The following is a 21,106-nucleotide window of genomic DNA, read 5'->3' as shown; positions in this document are numbered from 1 at the left end:
TAGGAGACTCAGGCATGCAGCCTACCCTCCCGCTCACATACTCGTAGAATTGGGGTGACGAGCCTCACGGCCTCTTGGGCCTCCTGTCAAAAGCCTTTTTGGTATCTACGACCACACTCCTAATGGAAGAGAGAGTTTTCTCAGCTGTGCAATTATGTTCAGGGACATTCTCCCTTGGATGGATCCATGCCAGTTTTGAACAAATGCACTTGATCCTGGTGGAGATGAGGTAACACAAGGCAAATAGTCCATTAGCCGGGGCCTTGAATATAATGTTTTGTGCCAGCCTTAATTGGAGAAAGAAGGGCATAGCTTGCTGTTCCTAAGTAGTCCTGACCTCATGTTAAGATGTCTGAAATGCTTGCTGCATTCGTTTCAGGCTGCCAAGGTCTCTTTCTCAAGCACTTCATTGTAATAATGTTACAGAACAAGTCCCCCCCCCCCCAAAAAAAAGGACTGACCCCTTTCAGCAGGAAAGTCATCAGAAGCAGCTTTGCCTTACTGACTCGGCTGCTAATCCCTATTTGCTCCCTGAAACTGATGCTCCCAATCATAATTACCTCTTCCTTTAGGGTTGGTTGATATAATTGACTAAAGGAACTGTGTAGAATTGTGCTGTAGTGTTTAGTTCACAATAAAAAAGAATGTTCAAAGCCATTTTATAATAAGAGTTTTTCAGATGGTTTAATGGATGGAATTGAGTTTTTGTTTGTGTGTGTGTTTTAATTTATAAGCTAAAAGTTCATCGGCTTCAGCTGCTTGCCCACCCACCCACCAGGCCCTGGAAGAATTTGGCTGCTACCAGACTTGTTTATTGATGCTTCCTTGTTGTGGAGAAAGGTCACCGCACTAAATGCCATTCACACACGTCATTCCTTCTTGCTGTCCCTCTGAGTTTACATCCCGCTGTCCTTGCAGGTTTTATCTTTTCTATGAAAAAAGGTGTGAGGCTTGAAACTGCATCCCAGTGTGCCGCCTCACAGCCTGTGGTGTGAACCCCTAGAAAAGGAGGGGAAATTGCAGTTCAAAACTAATAGGGAAATGGCCACTTGCACTATAGTCCAATACATTCCAGAAGTGGCTTTTATGTCATGTGAAAGCTCACATGTAATGTGCAAAATAACAGTTAGGGAAACTTCAGGAAAATGGTATAAGCTGCAGTGGGAGATGCCTTGTGTTTTCAAACACTGCTTTCCTCGACATACAAAGTGGCGTTAACAGGACTATGAACTGAGCAGCTTTTCTAAAGACTGGGATTCATGAGGCAATTCGGCAACACACAACTGAGGGAGCGGATCTAGTTGTATATAATGGGGGGGGCAGCAAGAGATGGGGAAATTCCCCAGCCGCCAGGGGCATGAGAAGCTGTGCAGCCAGAGAAGGGAGAGATTAGGCAAGAGAGCTTTTGCCTAAAGGCTAGAGGAGAAAAACAGAAGGTCAGTTAAACACATAGCTTTGAAACAGTGAACTGTAGAATCATTTCAGTACAAATTCCTCACACAGGCAAAGTTTTGAAATCCTAAAGAGACAGATAAAAATAACCCCGAGGTAAAAAAAAAAAAAGCTGTATTTTTTTACATACCATTCTAAATATAACATACAATGAAGCAAAAACCACTTTAAATTCTCACATGGCAATAATTTTCTCTTCAAAATTGAGGTCATCAGTACAAATCTTCGTTGTCGCTGTTGAGGAGGATTGGATAGGCTGTTCCTATGTGCTGCCCATGGCGGTAAACGACAATCTCCAGTTCGTATTCCTCTATTCTCACCCTCTGGCGCGTCACTCTTTCATTTGCTTGCAGAAAAATCACAGTATAAAGGGCAAACTCGAACTCGGGGCTGACGCCAATGAAGCTGCTGCCCACGGGCTTCACAAGCCCCTTCCAGCTGAACTGAAGGCTTAAAACCTGGTCGTCCTCATCAGGCTGAAAGCAAACACACAACACATTAGAACAGATACGCCTTTTGAATTATGACTGAATCAAACCAATGGGATTTCTGGGGCCAGGGAAGGAAGCAGGTGATGTTGCACCGTGGAAAGTAGGGGGTGGGCTTTGCTGGCACTTTCCCAGCTGAGCATGGCAGCAAAGCCCATCTCCCTGAATGCTCAGATGAAGTGAAGCCATTGGTTGTGGGGGGGTGGAATTAGGGGGGAAGCACATGTAAATGCAATGCATCGTGTCTAAAATCCACTTAGGATGTGCAAGCCCTGGATCTGGGGCTGGATGAGGGCCCATAAACGGACTCTGAGTCCTGGCAAGATGGAGGTGTTGTGGGTCGGTGGCTCCTGAGTCCAGGCACTTGGCACTTGCACCCACAGAAGACTCTTCTTCTTTCAATAAGGCTTTTAAGCTGAACTCTTTCCCAGTCTGCATCTGTCCTGGAATTGTTGAGAAGGGGTGGAGTTAAAGTAAGTGGTTGTGCTTGCTTGTGCAGCGGGACTTTGCCCTCCTCCTCTCCTCGTTCCTACTGTATGTGTCCCCTAAATCAGCTTTGAAGGGTTGGGGGATCCCAGAATAGGTTTAGGGGGCACAAAGGTTGACTGGAAATTGTTCCCCATGCTGCGCATGCCCTGTTTAGCACCCCACTGAATTCCACCCAAGATGTTTTTCTTTCTTATCGCTTGCCACCCTGGGCTCCTTTGGGAGGAAAAGCAGGGTGGATATTGAATGAATGAATGAATGAATGAATGAATGAATGAATGAATGACAGAGGAATCTGATGCAAGTATAAACCAAGAGAAATCGGAAGCAAGATGCTTAGCAGGCTTCTACCTGAAGACGCTCTGGGTTTTTAAAAGTACTCTTCCAATATCACGTCCTACGTCTGTTGCTTATTTGCTAACCCAGGCGTAGATTTGTGCACATAAACAGTTGCAGAATGTTCTATATATTACACGGAGAGAGAGAGAGGGAGAGAGAGAGAGAGAGAGAGAGAGAGAGAGAGAGAGAGAGAGAATGGTTTCTTACCCTGTTTTTGTTCTTCCTGGCTACGTAGCCCTTGTAGTCAATGTGCCTAAGTTTTTCTTGAAGGTAAAACTGCACCCAGTTGTGCAGTCCCAGGATCTCTTTACCTCGCTTAGTTTCCCCAACAAATACATGTTCGAATCCGCAAGAGTCAGGTCTGCAAAGCAAATCATTGGGATTTGGGGGTTGAGTGGGGAAAGGAAAAGTATTGTTCAAGGACAGACAGATAGAATCTGATATTTTCACTGTGCCGTGATGTTACACGTTTACGTAGCCGGTTGTACAAGGGATATGTTGTACAGTGTACACATTCAAAGAACATCCGCAATGTCTATCATTTCTGGGGATGTTTGAATATCTGCCCTTGACAAAAGCTGAGGGGAAAACATTCAGTTGGGCTAACATACATGCCATGTGTTGGACTGGAATTATTAATTTTGAGGCACAAGTGACCCTGCTATCTGTTGCATTTAAACCATAGAACTTGGGGGAGCCAATTTTATTCGATGTTTTGTTTTTCAATGTCTCTTAATCTGGTTTGAATATTGCAATAAATATATTGCTCACTTGAATTATAAAAGAGTTCCAAGTCAATACCAATAGATCTGATTTTGCTGTGTAAGAGTTGGAACCATCTGGATTTATAAGAATCCTTAAGTAAGTCAGAGAGCAGATTAGCAAAAGCTCTTGCACTTGCACTAAGAACATCTAAAGAGCCCTGTTGGAATAGACCAAGGATCCCAATAATAATGATGATGATGATGATGATGATGATGATGATGATGATGATTTATTTCTACCCCACCCATCTGGCTGGGTTTCCCCAGCCACTCTGGGCATCTTTCAACAGAACATTAAAAACAGAATGAAACTTCAAACACTAAAAACTTCCCTAAACAGGACTGCCTTCAGATGTCTTCTAAAAGTCAGATAATTGTTTATTTCCTTGACATCTGATGGGATGGCGTTCCACAGGGCGGGCACCACTACCGAGAAGGCCCTTTGCCTGGTTCCCTGTAACCTCACTTCTCGGATAGCTCTTTATTTCCTTGACATCTCTACTTTCCCATGTAAACATAGAAGATTGATATCCTCCTACAGAGTGTGTATTCTTACTCTTTAGGTCCGAGCTGCAAAGTCTGTACAATATTTGGATATTACATCATTCAAGCTATGGTAGAGTCTATTAAAAATCAGCCATACCCTTTTCCTCCATCCCTGGAGTAGAGGTGAAACCAAATAGCATAGAGCTGAGACTTGAAATCCTTCAGATCTGGTTTAGTCCAGGTTTTTTTAACTAAATATTGATGGGTAAGCTGGAAGAGATGAAATTGACATGAATTGGGAGGGGTGTTAAAATCTTAACATAGACCTCAGGTTTCAGAGTTTGCAGAGTTTCCTGCAGAAGAAAGGTTCAGAAAGTTTCTGGGAAGACAAGACTGAGAGTGAAGTCTCACATATTTACGGGAATCAGAGATCTGTAAAAGCCAGTCCCTTAGCAGAGAGGAATTGTTGTTTGACACTATCATGATTCACTCCTAATGTCAGTGATCTCTTTAGCCGAGGCAGAGTTAAGACATGCTGAGGTCCTAAGCTATGTCAAGCTCTAATAGAAAGGACAGTGAAAACAATAAAGAGTATGTTTTCCCTGTTTCCTTTATTTTTTAACCAATTATTAAGTCTTGAAACTGACAAGAAGAAAAAAGTACTTAAAGACTCCTCACAATCTGAGGCAATGAACTGTAGTGTACTTAGATGGAACTAACCTGTAAGTAAATTTTTGATTGGCTATAGACAGTACCGAATTTAAAGACACACTGGCTATAGCTTACTTAGTTTTCCTTTAAATCCAGTCTTCTTAACATGTCAAAAGAGCAAAAATGTTTTAACTAGATGCAGCATTTTGAACATGAGCTTAACCTTTGGGTGCTTATTCAAAAACAAAGCCCAGGATAGATAGATGATGATAGATAGATAGATGATAGATAGATAGATAGATAGATAGATAGATAGATAGATAGATAGATAGATGATAGATAGATGATGATAGATAGATAGATAGATAGATAGATAGATAGATAGATAGATAGATAGATAGATGATAGATAGATAGATAGATGATAGATAGATAGATAGATGATAGATAGATAGATAGATAGATGATAGATAGATAGATAGATAGATAGATAGATAGATAGATAGATAGATGATGATAGATAGATAGATAGATAGATAGATAGATAGATAGATAGATAGATAGATAGATAGATGATAGATAGATAGATAGATAGATGATAGATAGATAGATAGATAGATAGATAGATAGATAGATAGATAGATGATAGATAGATAGATATAGATAGATATAGATTGTGTGTGTGTGTGTGTGTGTGTGTGTGTGTGTGTGTGTGTTCATTTATAATTAGGTTCATATATATTAGGTACATTTAGGTTGCAGAATCCCAGGACCTCTAATGGGCACTGGTGCTGCTGAACTAAAGCAAAATATAGGCATGCCTACCACTCCTGTACTCACTTTCATCACGTCAGTTTCTAACACTGCATCAAGAAAGCGGTTGTTTTCAGCTATTTCCTCTGCCGTCACCAGCTCTGCCACACCAGTTGACGTCTCGTAGTTGTCCAATAGGGAAATAAAGGCTATAAGAAGAAATATATCCCTCAGATTAATTCAGTATGTGGAAAGAAAGATAAGTTTCATTTACGCAGTGGGCACAGTGTTGACTAGGCCTGGGTTCAAATGCCAATTTATGTGTGGACTCTCTTATCACTCAGGCTGCATCACCATAGAGGCTAGTGGCATGGGGCACCAGGGCGCCAAGTTCTGGAGGGCGCCAGGGAAGAGATGGAGGCTGGACACGGCGCCTCCTGGCATCAGCTTGCCGCCCTCGCCCGCCTCCGCCATGCTGCGCCCAAGCAGCGCTGCACCCAGAGCCTCTGTCTGCCGTGGCCACCATGGCACAAAGCGGCCAGCTGAGCCAGGAGGCGCTGCGTCCAGCCAGTGCCGTAGCGTGGGTTGTCAGCACCCGGGGCAAGGCAAGTAATTTGCGCCCCCTAACCCGTGGATTTGCACCCCCTAACCCTAACCCCCAGATGTTGCACCCGGTGCGGCCGGCCCCCCCTGCACCCCCACGCTACGCCACTGCGTCCAGCCTCCGCCTCTTTCCCGCTGGAGGAGCTGCCCTCCACCCACTGCCCGCTTCCTCCAGCCCCGCCAGCAGTGCCATCCTCCCTAAAGAAAACTGTTGGAAACGGGGGGGGCGCCAGAGGGAGCTTTGCACCCGGCGCTGGATATGCTTAAGACAGCCCTGCATCCACACAATACATTTAAATAACACTGCCCCCCCCCCGATAATTCTGGGGTGCTGGGAATGATAGCTCTGTGAAGGGTAAACTATGGTTCCCAATATTTGGGGGGGGGTCATGTATTTTAAAGGTGCAGTGTGGATTCAGCCATTGTCTCATGCCACATGCCCTAAGTAAAAAGTTTGCCTATGAGTTGCAGGGGACTAGGGCCGTCAGGAAAAAAATGGCCTTTGGGCGATGGTTGCAAACTTTAAGTGCTATAAGCAGGACTAGGTGTTTGCTGTACAGCACGTAGCACGCTCTGTGAGAAAGATCCTGGAAATTTCCACTCCCATAAAGTGGCCAGGACTCAGGGCTCCTCCGCTGCTTTCAGTGAAAACCTTCTCTTTTATTTTTGCCTTGTAAGTGGAACTCCTCCTGCTCCTGGTGTGTGTGTGTGTGTGTTAGGCAGTGGCGTAGCGTGGGTTGTCAGCACCCGGGGCAAGGCAAGTAATTTGCGCCCCCTAACCCCTAACCTGCCGCCGCTGCCAGCTTCTTCTTGCTGCTGCCTGGTCTGGTCTGGTGTGGTTCTCTCCCGCACTCAGCGCTGCGCTGGGCGGCCGCTGCACTGTCCCTCCCCCAGATAGTCCCTTACTCTCTCTCCGCACCGCACGCCTGGCACCCCCCCCCTCCACAGTGGGCGGCGACCCAGCGGCTCAGATCAGATTCGCACAGCCAGCACTGCAGTGAGAGAGAGTGAGTGAGCCAGGTAGGGGCAGAGAGCTGGCTGTGCGAGCGCCACCCCCCCAGATGTTGCGCTCGGTGTGGCCGCCCCCCCTGCACCCCCCACGCTACGCCACTGGTGTTACGGGATGTGAAAGTTTGGGCCATGGGATGCAAGGTTTCTGTTTGCGGGAAAATAAAATCCTGTGATCTTCCGACTGGAATAAACCAGCTACTTGAAGTCATGCAGCCATGTTTCGTAACAGGCAAATCTCATGTGTATTTTTCCTGCACACGTCCACCAATAAAACGTATGTTAAAGTGATTTGCTACCGACTGAATATATCAGTGGCTCTCCTAATTTGTAACTCTACTGGTATGCTTATATTTATATATGGGCTTATTTATATCATTTTAATTGGCATGGTTTTCTCCAAAGAACCCTGAGAGTTGTAGTTTGGCTGTTTGGGCACTCTCATAGCTCCCCCTCTCTCTGAGTCTGGGTTTTTGCTAATAAAAATCAACATTAATAATAAATTAATAAATAATAATGAATTTTTATTTATACCCCGCCCTTCCCAGGTTAAAAACCGGGCTCAGGGCGGCTAATAGCAAATATAAAACATTGATTAAAATGCGACTTAAAAACAGCATAAAATACAACATAAATGCAGCACCAATGACAATAAAATTTAAAAATTCAGGGGTCATGGGGGGGGGGGTAATCAGTAAACACCAAATGATCACCAGGGCTATCTGGCCAAGTTGGTCCTACTAGGGCCAGCAAGAAGACCAGAGAAGAGTTTAAATGTGGGGTCCCAGAAAGGGTTTCTTCATAGAAGAGGAAAGGGAAAAGGGGATAGAGGATCAGGCTAATTCAAATTGAAGGCCAGGCAGAATAGCTCTGTCTTACAGGCCTGACGGAGGTCATGGGTCCCTTTACCTTTACCTTTACCTTTACCTTTACCTTTACCTTTACCTTTACCTTTACAGGCCCAATGGAAGGAGGTTAAATCCTGCAGGGCCCTAGTCTCATGGGACAGAGCATTCCACCAGGTTGGAGCCATCACTGAAAAGGCCCTGGCCCTGGTGGAGGATAGTCTGGCTTCCTTAGGGTCCGGGACCTTTAAGCTGTTATTATTCATGGACCTTAGGGTCCTCTATATTAAATATCTCCCTCAAATGGAAGAAGGGTGTGCTGTACAGTTAAACTGCAAGAGAGGAGCCTTACTTGAATAAGTTTCCGTGTTCTTCAGACGTTGCTCATTTACGCTGCAAAACAACGGTTCAGAAGCGCTGTCTCTGGCCGCATTACTGCCCTGCGGTACATAACCAGCTTTCCCCTGTAAGCAAAATGTGGAACTATGATGGATGTGTGCTGCAGTTTTAGGTGAGGTATCTGAAAAGTTATTTTGCTTGTTGACTCCAACCCCCAACAAACTTGGGTTATGGGGGAAAATGTAAAATACAGATAATAACTCCCCATATCTTTTACGTAATCTCTGCTCATATGCTTTACTCACATGTTCCTATGTGGCAAGCAGCCCAGCCTACAGGCTCACATGGTTTCAGCACAGGTGTCTACAAGGAAGGAGCTTTCAGTGGCACGGCTGAATGCGCAAAATGCCCTCCCTGCAGATGTTCACGCCATATGCACAGACACCAGAGGGTGGGGATAGTCGGAGAGGGTGGGTCTTCCTGGCACGGCCAATGCTCACTTTTTGGGAGAAGACTGGAGAGCTAAAGCATAGTGACACATATAACTGATACCTGTAAGGAAATGGTATAGTCTTTTCCAGGCACAAAGCGGTTCACATCAGCATCCCAGAGCTCATTGAAAAGCTTGGAGAGTTCCTGATTCAAAATCTGCCTGCAAATAAACATAGGCAGAAAAGCGGGGGGGGGGTTGTGGTTTCAAAATCAACACAAACATGGATCAGATAGCCAATTCCTGGCTTGGGGAGAGCAATGGCGTGTGGTTGGTGGAGCACACAGAGAGGACTACCCTGCCCCAAGGGCTATTTCACAGAGGCTGCTCTCGTGGGGTGAACCACCGTGGGTTTGCCCCCCTCCTGCAGCCCAGCAGCAGTGACACCTCTGCGCCCTTTCAAGGCCTCCCTTCAAAAGCAGAGAAGGAGACCAAAAGCACCCCATCAGGAGCTGTGCAAATGTGCTGAAAGTGCTTTTTCATGCTTATGCAGAATCAGCTATATTTGGAAACAGGAAATGCAGGGAACAAATGATAAGCTCAACTGAGTCTAAACTCTTCTACTCCGCTCTTAACTCCTATCCTTTGGCTCAAAATATGTTCCTCAATAGGGCTTTCTTTTTTCTTTTTTGCAATTGGCAACCTCATTTGCCAATTGGCTGTGCCTCATTCCACTTACAGTTTCTTGCAGCCTGCATGAACTTAGAGCCTTGTTGACAACCAAGGAGCCAGTTCAGACTTCGTGTCAGAAACATGGGAGCCACAGAGGTGCAGACCCTCTCCCCCACCCCACCCCCCACCCCGGAGCAGAGCCTTGTCTGGACATGAGCCCTGAAGACTTTTCGTAGCTAGGACAAGAATTGTGCCAGGGGACCAGTTGTGAGGAACCTCTCATCTGTGGGCCAAATTAGGCCCACCACACTTGTGAGGTTGTACCGCCAGACCACTTCTGGTGAGCCAGGCATGCCTTTCCTGTACCGGACATTTAAGCCAGTTGCATTACAAAATCATTCAAACACTGATGGGAATTGAATTTTTCTTTGACGCCACAGCTTGAAGCTTAAGCCTGCTGACATCATATGATGGCAGGGGATTGACAGGAGGGTAGCTCTGCCCACTTGTCAATGTGGCCTGCAAAACGTTGGCCTTCCAGCAACCAGAGGGGTCTGCCCAGCCCTGTGCAAGACTAACAAGCCTGACACAATGAACAGGCCTCTTCTTCACTTCCACAGACCTGTTTCCAATCTCCAAATTCACGAGAGGCTCATCAAACATGGGGTGTATTTTTTGCCATATGAACGCTGCTGCATCCTTTTCAGGAGCATCATATATGGCACTGTGAATGTTCCTTCAAATCTAGCATAACCTCTTTGCCAGCTTTTATCATCAGTCAGATGTAAGGTGCATACAATAATATTTTCTCTCAGAATGTGAGAAAATCGTATTTAAGGCAAATGTGTGAAAACTCATTCCACCCCCGGCCCCCCCGCCTCCCCAGTAACACCATCTAAAAGTACAGGAAGAACTGGGAACTTTGAGGGGAGGCAGAATCAGAAATGGTGAGTGCCAACTTTGGACAGCTTTTGCAAACCCAAATATAGAAGTCTCACCCCCAACTAACTTCATGGTTTTCTCTGACTCACAGATAAAATGAATTTTCACTCACGTGAAAACAATTCTCATTGAGCTGCAGTCCCATAGGCAGAATATAGAATTATTTCAATTTAAAGTACTGGTGTTGACCGTTAAAGCCCTAAACGGCCTCGGCCCAGTATACCTGAAGGAGCGTCTCCACCCCCATCATTCTGCCCGGACGCTGAGGTCCAGCTCTGAGAGCCTTCTGGTGGTTCCCTCACTGCGAGAAGCAAAGCTATAGGGAACCAGGCAGAGGGCCTTCTTGGTAGTGGCACCCGCCCTGTGGAACGCCCTCCCACCAGATGTCAAAGAGATAAACAACTACCTGACATTTAGAAAACATTTGAAGGCAGCCCTGTTCAGGGAAGTTTTTAATGTGTGACATTTTAATGTATTTTTAATCTTTGTTGGAAGCCGCCTAGAGTGGCTGGGGAAACCCAGCCAGATGCGTGGGGTACAAATAAGAAATTAATATTAATATTAATTTGTGGTGTGATATATTCAGAATCATGATAAGACTATAAATACACACACACACACACACACACACACACACACACCCCATTGCTTCCTTTTCTTGCTATTAATTTTTTACTGGTGTCCCTACAGTGGAATGTTGACTCCATTTCTAGTACAATCTTATACATGTCAACTCAAAGGCAAATTCCCAAGTAAGCATGTATAGAATTTGAGCCTTCTAGGGCAACTTTGGCGGCATAAGGAATCAAGAGACAGTCACAAAAGGTCATGATAATCTGAAAGACAAAAAGGAGTGTGGCCAGATGTTCCAATGGTACATCTTCTACAAATGCTAAAAATAAGTTTGACTTAAAATACTGTACACCTGCCTTGGTCTAATTGTTTAAATAAGGAAGAACAATAATTTACCTATTGACTTACCACACAGAAACAATCAGCTCTTGTCCAGATTTGCCACAGCAGAAACCCAGCTTTGAGCAAGCAAGTTGCAAATTGCAGGGAGGAAAACTGATGACAAAAAGAGGGACACCCTAACCCTAATCCGGGGGTAGCCAATGAGATGCCTTTCAGATGCTGTTGGACTACAACTCCCATCTTCCCTGACCATTGGCCAAGTTGCCTGCAAGCTGGAATCCAAAAATATCTGAAGGGCACTGTTGGTTACCCCAGCAATAATGACACACGGCGTAGATATTGCATGAGGCTCTGAAATGCATTTTTAAGTGTCTAACGTGAAAATGTTCCCAATCTCTAGGATGTTGTGAAGAAAGACTCTCCTGAGACCATTGCAAACTTGAAAGAAATGTGCTGAGGTCCCTAGGTGCGCTTTAGCTAACAACAAAAAGAACTACAACCACATCATTAAGATTTGTTCTGTGACCATGAGATTGTAATGGCTAAGGGAGCTGGGCATGTTTAGCCTGGAGAAGAGGAGGTTAAGGGGTGATATGATAGCCATGTTCAAATATATAAAAGGATGTCACATAGAGGAGGGAGAAAGGTTGTTTTCTGCTGCTCCAGAGAAACAGACATGGAGAAATGGATCCAAACTACAAGAAAGAAGATTCCACCTAAACATTAGGAAGAACTTCCTGACAGTAAGAGCTGTTTGACAGTGGAATTTGCTGCCAAGGAGTGTGGTGGAGTCTCCTACTTTGGAGGTCTTTAAGCAGAGGCTTGACAACCATATGTCAGGAGTGCTCTGATGGTGTTTCCTGCTTGGCAGGGGGTTGGACTCGATGGCCCTTGTGGTCTCTTCCAACTCTATGATTCTATGATTCTAAATAAGAAAGTGAAACCTTCTTCTTCCCAAATAGCCCTTGCAGAAAAGAAAAGTAGTCTCCTTCTCTGGAGAATTTATTTATTTTGGAACTTAATATTACTTTCAAATTTGATTTCTTCTTTTTCAAACAAAGGAAGCTTAAACAGTTTTGAGATTCCAGGAAAGGGAATCCCATCATTCTGTTAAAACAAGTTACATTCTTGTCTGATAAAAAGTGTTTGCAGTAAAATCCCACAAATAGCTTTACAAACTGTATTGACTTCTTTTTCTATGGCACTTGCAATCAACCTCCCCTTAAAAACAATATAATCAGCTCTTTTGCCTCTAATTTTCCATACAATTGTACCTAGATATTGCCTTTTAAGTGGAACAAAAGAGTTGCATCCTTAATTCTGTGCTGGGTTGCAGCCTGAAACCTTCAAATTTAGTCCTCAAATCTTGATTAAATATCTAGACTGTAGACTCTTGTGCTTCTAGATGAGACACAACATTTGCTGAATGACACAACAGGCCAATCTTTGCAAGGGAAACAATTGATTTTCTGTGAATATTGCTGGCCTATCAATGAACTCCTCTCGAAACCATTGTTTGAATTCAGCAAATGACACAATAAAAACCCTGCTCCGTCTATAAAGAATGAAAGTCTTCCTTAATAACTTGATGGACAGCAATCCTGCGCTTATCAGCTCAGAGGTCTCAGTGATTTCAACAGAATTGCAGCTTGTGTGGTGTCATATTTGCACCACTGAGCAGATAGTAAACTATAAATTGTTGAGTAAGTTGGAGAAAAGCTCCCCCTCTCAGAAAGTGTATCTCTTCTTTCTGGAAAATTACTGTTACAGATAGGTAGCCGTGTTGGTCTGCCATAGTCAAAATAAAAAAATTCCTTCCAGTAGCACCTTAAAGACCAACTAAGTTAGTTCTTGGTATGAGCTTTCGTGTGCATGCACACTTCTTCAGATACACGCACCCCATTAATTCACACACGAAAGTTATTAATCATTAAAATCACAGGCAGCTCTGAAGTGTGCTGCACCTGATACAGTGTATCTGAAGAAGTGTGCATGCACACGAAAGCTCATACCAAGAACTAACTTAGTTGGTCTTTAAGGTGCTACTGGAAGGAATTTTTTTATTTTGGAAAATTACTGCCAGAGTATAAACACTGGAAGCTGGCAGATAGAAGGCTTATTTCAGCATAAGAGTTCTAAAACCCTAAGATCTACTTTGCAAAAAGCCACAACAGATTTTTCTTTTCTTTTAATAATAATAATAATAATAATAATAATAATAATAATAATAATTACTTCTTTTAATAAAACATGATATTATTTTGCCTTTAAAGCTCTTTATAAACACCTGTAAGATTTCTTAACATTCAATGTTTCAGCCATGGTTACTGGCTCTAAATAAATGCCTAAGTGCTCTGTGACTGTACTTTAATTTCCTCCCGTTTCAGCCTTGTTGACTGAACTGTAACTGTAACAATTAATAGTACTATTCTATAAACAGAGCTGCACTTGGCTAGGGAAAACGAAACTTCAGTTTAATTGTACAGTACACACAACATAGAAGTTAAGTAAACCGTCTATTATAGCTAGGGAATGCAATTTGCATTTGCTAAGCGTAAGATGATATGCTGGCGCTTATCAGAGACATTGCTACCTAGGATATAGTTTGTAAGTGCATTGCATGCTGATTAGATAATAAATCTACACTTTTCCAAGTGTCCCTGGGACCATACCTGTGATTCTTCAAGCTTAAGTTGTTCCCAGTGCACAGGGCGGCAGCGTAATGCCAAAACATGCAACCCTCTCTTACCTTTGAGCCATGTTGACCATATGCTCTTTTTCTCCCCCAAGCAAACTGACTCACAGTGAGCTGAATGCCCGGTTTCACTTCCAAAGCCCTTTTGAAGCAGCCCTGGACCTTTGCACTGCCTCCAGCCTGCTTACCGGGAGCTGCCTCTCAAGGTGATTGGCAGAGTAAGGAAGTTGTCGAAAGGGACACGTTGCAAAGAGAAGGAAGTAAACTGAATGAACCTGAGGGTTGGGCAAACAGTGACAATATGTGTTCTCCTCCAGGTTCCCACCAGATAGACAGAAACACATCAACAGGAGCTAAAATGACTCACGTTGAGCTTCAGAGCATTTCCTATTGTTATAGATGCATTCGGTGGTGCTGTGGTCTAAACCACAAAGCCTAGGGCTTGCCGATTGGAAGGTCGGTGGATTGAATCCCTGCGATGGGATGAGCTCCCATTGTTCAGTCCCAGCTCCTGCCCACCTAGCAGTTCGAATGCACGTCAAAGTGCAAGTAGATAAATAGGTAGCACTCCGGCGGGAAGGTAAACGGCGTTTCCGTGCGCTGCTCTGGTTCGCCAGAAGCAGCTGAGTTATGCTGGCCACATGGCCCAGAAGCTCCCTTGGCCTATAGAGCAAGATGAGCGCACAACCCCAGAGTCGTCCCCCACTGGACCTAACAGTCAGGGGTACCTTTAATTTAAAAATGGGCTGTTGGGTGTTTTGGATTTTATCCCTCCCACCCCTGCCCCGGAAGTATGAGGTTTGCATCCCAAAATACTACTTTTGTTTACTGAGGTTAAAATTTAAACAATGTTTTATGTTTCTGGGCCTTCTCTTTTATAATTCCTCTATATCCAAGGTGCTATTTGCTCACAATCAAGGTACAGTGGTGCCCCGCAAGACGAATGCCTCGCAAGACGGAAAACTCGCTAGATGAAAGAGTTTTCCATTTTGGAGGTGCTTCGCAAAACGAATTTCCTATGGGCTTGCTTCACAAGACGACAATGTCTTGCGAGTTCCTGCTGGTTTTTTTCCCTCCCCCCCCCCTTTTTCTAAGCCGCTAAGCCGCTTATCAGCTGATCCGATCAGCAGATAAGCCGCTAAAAGCCGCTAAAAGCCGCTAATTCGCTAATCCGTCAATGGGCTTGCTTCGCAAGACGAAAAAACCGCTAGACGAAGAGAATCACAGAACGGATTCTTTTCGTCTTGCGAGGCACCACTGTATCTTTAAATCATGATGAGTACAAAATGAAGGGGAAATGGTTTATTATCCTCGGTTCTGCAGTTAGCAGATGCAATTAGCAGGTGCAGCACACTTCAGAGCTGCCTGTGATTTTAATGATTAATAACTTTCGTGTGTGAATTAATGGGGTGCCTTGAAGGCTGGTCAGGGGTGCCATGGACAATGATGGCCTCTGTCCCTCTTTCCTTCCCTCCCTCCCTCTGATGCCCTCTTGCATCTCTGCCTCCCCTAGGCTTGCACAGCTGTGTGTTTCAGCAGCCCTGGCTACAAGCTCCCCATGTGAATGGTGTCTCTGGGGCTGGCCAGGGGGTGCTGGTTTCCAGGAGCTGAGGCGTCCTTGGAGTAAGCAAGCAAGTGGGTGAGGGAGCCCAGCCTGCCAGTCCGCCAGCCCTTGCTGGACAAGTGGGAGACAGGCCAGGTAGGCACCATGCTGACCTTTCTTGTGCTTGTTGTATGCAATGCCTGCCTGGGAGCTGAGTGTCCAGCACTGGAGGGGAGCCTTCCCACCACACAGGCCAGGCAATACCTGCTGCTGCCTCTGCTGCCTCCCAAGGTGAGTAAGATGGTGGCCTCATGGTCACTTTCGGCCAGGCTCCTTTGGGCTGCTAAGGCTGGGGGCATCCTCTTCCCAGGCCCCTGTGGGGCAGCACAAAGAGGCACCTCTCTTTGGGGCAGGGAAGGGGCAGCTCAGAGACTGGGGCAGCAGCTGCCTGGAGGACTCCCAAGAAGAGGGGAGAGAAAAGGAGGCTCCCCCAGGGAGGGTGTTTGAAAAGGGATGAGGGGCTGTCGACTCTGCAGGCAAGCAGGGACATAACTGGGCTGACGCTCGGAGCGCCTTTCGCCACAGGGGAAGGGTCAAGTTGGTCCAGGGAGCTGTGCACTCAAAAAGGTTGAAAAGCTCTGCCCTAAGCTATAAGGCCCAGGACGCGGGTGGCGCTGTGGGTTAAACCACAGAGCCTAGGACTCACCGATCAGAAGGTCGGCAGTTCGAATCCCCTTGATGGGGTGAGCTCCCGTTGCTCAGGTCCCTGCTCCTGCCAACCTAGCAGTTCGAATGTGTGTCAAAGTGCAAGTAGATAAATAGGTACCGCTCCGGCGGGAAGGTAAACGGCGTTTCCGTGCGCTGCTCTGGTTTGCCAGAAGCGGCTTCATCCTGCTGGCCACATGACCCAGAAGCTGTACACCGGCTCTCTCGGCCAGTAAAGCGAGATGAGCGCCGCAACCCCAGTGTCATTCACGACTGGACCGAATAGTCAGGGGTCCCTTTACCTTTAAGCTATAAAGCAGAAGCTATAAAGGAAGGCAGGAAGACAGTTAATGTGCCTATCTAAGCTGGTGGAGAGTGTGTTTGTTTGTTTGTTTGTTTGTTTGTTTGTTTGTTTGTTTGTTTGTTTGTTTAAATCATTTTTGACAAGGCTCCCAGAGTGGCTTGAAAGAGATCAATAAGTAAGAGAAAACTGGATGTGAGATGGTTAGACCAGACACAACAATGTCTGCCTGAAGAGAAGTGGCCGTCTGCCTCACTTTTGACTGCTATCATGATCCGTTCTCTCCTGAAAATTGTTTGCTTTTTTATTAGTTATTGCATAACAGGCTAAAAAAACACAAGGCAGCGTATTAAAGCATACCTTTAAAAAGAACAATAAATATTTTTTATTTAAAACACACAGAGAGAGGGGGGGGAGAGAGAGGGAGGGAGAGAACCCTGCCCATAGACTTACACTTTGACTAAACAGATTTAAGGAAAGAATTTAAGGATAAGGGAAGATTTAAATATCCCAGTTAGTCAGTTGGAAGAGACTTGTGAAAACAGGCATGCCTTCAGGGATTTCTTTAAAAGTGGAAGTCACTGGGTCCTTTTCAGTACCTGGGGTCAGTGAGTGCGAAAGACGTAGGGCTGGTGAAGCAAAAAGTACACAGGTGTGAGAAAAGTAGGAGCAATCTTTGTTCTAAGGATGCCAAGTTCCTCATGCCCCCAAGTTATTTGCAGCACCCACACAATCTATAATCCTTCACCTTCCTCCCCCTTCAGTCCAGATTTATGCTCCCTGAGGAAAATCCAATAAGTTTTTGTGTTTAACCAAGACTCACTTGTTGGATACTGCAAATGAAAGGGTTTCCATAAGTAACTGATCCTGTTATCCCAATACCCCTCCTGTACTTTGTTCAAGTAAAATGCAGTCAACCCGCCTTTGTTACTTGCCATTTGTTGCTTCTGTGTATTTTTCCTCTTTATTTTCACTTCAAAGTCCTCCTAGATCTGGATTCCTCTGATATCAGTTATTTAGTTATGTGGGCTCTGGGGTGAGTCTTCTGGCGTAGGTGTATTCCGGCACCTTTTGGTCTTGTGGAAAAAGCTGCAACCAAACTTCCAACAAGAAAGTGGCGTAAACAGGAAGGGAAAGGAGAAACACTTCTATTTTTACAGAAACATGAAAAGAGATCTTCTACAGTGAATAAGAAACACCAGTGAAAGGAGCATTGCAGCAATAAACTGGAATAAGAAATTATGAAGCTCTTCATAATTTGAGCTCTTTAGAGAGAAAACAGTGAGCTTAACGTCAGCAAGTTGCTATTGGCACAATTTTGAAAGACCTGGTTTTGGAATGGAAAAAGAAGCAAGTTTCTCGCTTATGAAGTGGACCTATAAAGCCAAACGCAGGTCTTTTATCAGTCTCTTCCCATGGAGGGCACTAGAGGGCAGCAGTTTGCCATTTCCAGTTTAGTGGTCTCTGAAGTAAGCCTGTGTTGGCTTAGGAGTTTCCTTCTAAATCCATCCCTCCACATTAATATTTACTCCCTTAAATTGCAGCCAGACCTTCTCTGCAAGATAGGGGGCGTAAGAGATGGCATTTGCCTTCCAGTCCCTATCCCCACACACTCAACAGATTTGCTTCTCACTGCTGTGCTCGTTCTGAATTTGCAGGCATAAAGTCACCTGAGCAACTTACCATGTTGGTGTAAGTACAGGATCCCACTTTTACCATAGAACAAAAGACTTCAGGCTTTTCGGACCCGGGAGCTACCTTTAATTGAAGTGCGCATTTGGGGACCCAAACTTTTAACCATTTACCTGCCTGTAATGCTGCTACGCAACTCATCCTAGGCCAGGTTGTAAGTCTAGGAGTGGGCCCTGAACTGTACCTCGGGGTTGGTGAAACCGGTCCCTGCTCAGGGCTCAGGCTGGGGGGGGGGGGGGACACACAAACATCACCTATCAGACTATGGAGTGTATGATGTATATGTGTACGGCAATGCGATGCTCCTGTCGTGGCGAGATCTAAAACAGGAGAAGCTTCCTGTCCTGGCACTGTAGCACCAAGGTAAAGTGATTGCGCAGAGTGGGTGCTGATATGGCTCCTTTCTAAGGGACACTAGGGAGGGCCCTGGCCCACCAACTGAAGACCAATGCCATAGAGGAAACTGGGATGAGGTGACCCTATTTGGCAGGGGATAATAAACAGAAGTTGGCACAGTTAATGTCAGCTTTAGAGCCACTTTTCATGGCATTATGCTGAGCCAGTACTCAGCGGCTAATGCTGCTCTGTATGCAGCAAATTCACTCTCATTAAAATGAAATCTAGTTTCTCAGCATCCTCAAGATCCTAGCCCTGGTAATTTAAGAGAACCCTGAATACTATATGATTCTTATAGTTGAATAGATTATAGTCGTTACCTGCTACAAGGAGGTAACAGGATCCCTTCCAGGTCTACAGCTCTATGATTCTATGACTTCACCTTTACCTTACCTGCAGACCAGTTCCCACATGCATGATTGGAGTGCCCATCTGCTGATTGCTGTACACTTGATGGGCAGTAGATGAGTAAACTAGCTACGTTGATAAGCACTGGGCAGGAACCAAAGTGCTTGCATGAGATGTTCCATTCATTTATGGGAGATGCTCAGTTCCCACTTCAGTGGCAGCCCCTGTACTTCTCAAAAGTCCCTCCCCACATCAACAGCGTCTAAGAGGCATCAGGCAGGTCAAACGTTAGCCTCTTAGGTCCCCCTTTTAACAAAAGCAGAGATTACAAACCATCGTGCAAGTGCGTAGAGGGTTGCACACAACGTCCCCTGTGGGGATCTATTCTCACTTGATGGTGCAGTTATTCAGTGGCGAACATGCATGTGTGAACCAGCCCCACACTGAGGTTGAATCATGACAAGACAGAAGTACTGTTTTGGGGGGACAGGGGGCAGGCTGGTGTGGAGGATTCCCTGGTCCTGAATGGGGTAACTGTGCCCCTGAAGGACCAGGTGCGCAGCCTGGGAGTCATTCTGGACTCACAGCTGTCCATGGAGGCGCAGGTCAAATCTGTATCCAGGGCAGCTGTCTACCAGCTCCACCTGGTACGCAGGCTGAGACCCTACCTGCCCGCGGACTGTCTCGCCAGAGTGGTGCATGCTCTAGTTATCTCCTGCTTGGACTACTGCAATGCACTCTACGTGGGGCTACCTTTGAAGGTGACCCGGAAATTACAGCTAATCCAGAATGCGGCAGCTAGACTGGTGACTGGGGGCAGCCGCCGAGACCACATAACACCGGTCGCTCCCAGTACGTTTCCGAGCACAATTCAAAGTGTTGGTGTTGACCTTTAAAGCCCTAAACGGCCTCGGTCCAGTATACCTGAAGGAGCGTCTCCACCCCCATCGTTCTGCCCGGATGCTGAGGTCCAGCGCCGAGGGCCTTCTGGCGGTTCCCTCATTGCGAGAAGCAAAGCTACAGGGAACCAGGCAGAGGGCCTTCTCGGTAGTGGCGCCCGCCCTGTGGAACGCCTTCCCATCAGATGTCAAAGCGATAAACAACTACCTGACATTCAGAAGACATCTGAAGGCAGCCCTGTTCAGGTAAGTTTTTAATGTGTGACATTTTAGTGTATTTTTCGACTCTCTGGAAGCCGCCCAGAGTGGCTGGGGAAACCCAGCCAGATGGGTGGGGTACAAATAATAAATTATGATGATGACAATGATGATGATGATGATGATGATGATATGGTTGAGCCTGCAATCACCATCAAAGGGTTGAAGTTGAACCCTGAATACAAAGTTTGTCATGACCAACCAACCTCAGTTTCCACTCTGTAAACAAGGCAGCATAGTTCTCTTTCCCAAATGATAATTGTGAGACCAAATGTGATGGGAAAGTTCTGTGCAAACTGATGTCTCAGTGCAGCCACCTGAAATGTTGAGACAAGAGGCCCACATGCAAGGGCCTATATCCCAGCATAACTTTGCAAATTGCGCTCCTGCACCAGGACACTCAGGATGGTGGAACTGTGTCCATGTGACTGGGATGACACAGCTGCCCTCATGCAAAACCGCCTCGAACGCTTGAAGAAAGCAAGGCAGGCACAGAAATGGAGAGTAGCGATAACGTCTCCCAGCTACAGCCACAGGTCACAGTAATCTGTGTGCCCTGGCAGAATTGCCTAATGAGAAATGAAGTCAATAATGAGAGTGATGTTCTGATTAGTAATGAAGCTCTCAGGCTGACTGATTGTTGCACAAATTTGCCCCAGGGATCTTCCCCAGAGGGAGTCAATTGCTCAGTGAGAAGAAAGAGTCGGACACCGAGATCAGGCAAAACCAAAGGTTGTTTATTCTCGAAAGAGTGCTGCTCCCCAGATTGTGCTGTAAAGATGGAGGGCCCCGTCTTGTTCACATCAAAGCTACTTTATGCCCTATAGTCTGTCCGAATTTCCCTCCTACATTCTCCTCTTGCATGGGTAGGCAAACTAAGTCCCGGGGGCTGGATCCAGCCCAATCGCCTTCTAAATCTGGCCCGCCAATGATCCGGAAATCAGTGTGTTTTTACATGAGTAGAATGTGTCCTTTTATTTAAAATGCATCTCTGGGTTATTTGTGGGGCATAGGAATTTGTTCAAATTTTTTTTCAAAATATAGTCTGGCCCCCCCACAAGGTATGAGGGACAGTGGACCGGCCCCCTGCTGAAAAA

General features: G+C 45.6%; 1 protein-coding gene across 1 annotated transcript; it reads right to left on the bottom strand.

Annotated features, from left to right (window-relative positions):
- Positions 1-14,209, bottom strand: LOC310707014 (poly(U)-specific endoribonuclease-like). The gene is made up of 7 exons (XM_083503574.1): positions 13,922-14,209; positions 8,766-8,865; positions 8,227-8,338; positions 5,506-5,627; positions 4,173-4,285; positions 2,973-3,126; positions 1-1,928 (listed from the first exon to the last, which is right to left on the bottom strand). Exons 1-7 carry the CDS (start codon positions 13,939-13,941, stop codon positions 1,665-1,667), a joined length of 885 nt encoding a protein of 294 aa, XP_083359700.1. The 5' UTR covers positions 13,942-14,209; the 3' UTR covers positions 1-1,664.
- Between the last annotated feature and the right edge of the window lie 6,897 nt (positions 14,210-21,106).

Source organism: Podarcis liolepis, assembly GCF_965112155.1.
Source record: "Podarcis liolepis genome assembly, chromosome: 5".
Classification (NCBI taxonomy): domain Eukaryota; kingdom Metazoa; phylum Chordata; class Lepidosauria; order Squamata; family Lacertidae; genus Podarcis; species Podarcis liolepis.
The sequence above is the reverse complement of the archived record's forward strand: the minus strand, read 5'-3'. Positions and strand labels throughout refer to the sequence as shown.

Coding starts and splice junctions, on each gene's coding strand:
- LOC310707014 (XM_083503574.1), bottom strand. CDS start 13,941: ATGGTCAACATGGCTCAAAG. Junction 8,339..8,765: donor ACTATACCATTTCCTTACAG/GTATCAGTTATA, acceptor TTTTGCTTACAG/GGGAAAGCTGGTTATGTACC. Junction 3,127..4,172: donor TCCAGGGATGGAGGAAAAGG/GTATGGCTGATT, acceptor TTTGCTTTGCAG/ACCTGACTCTTGCGGATTCG.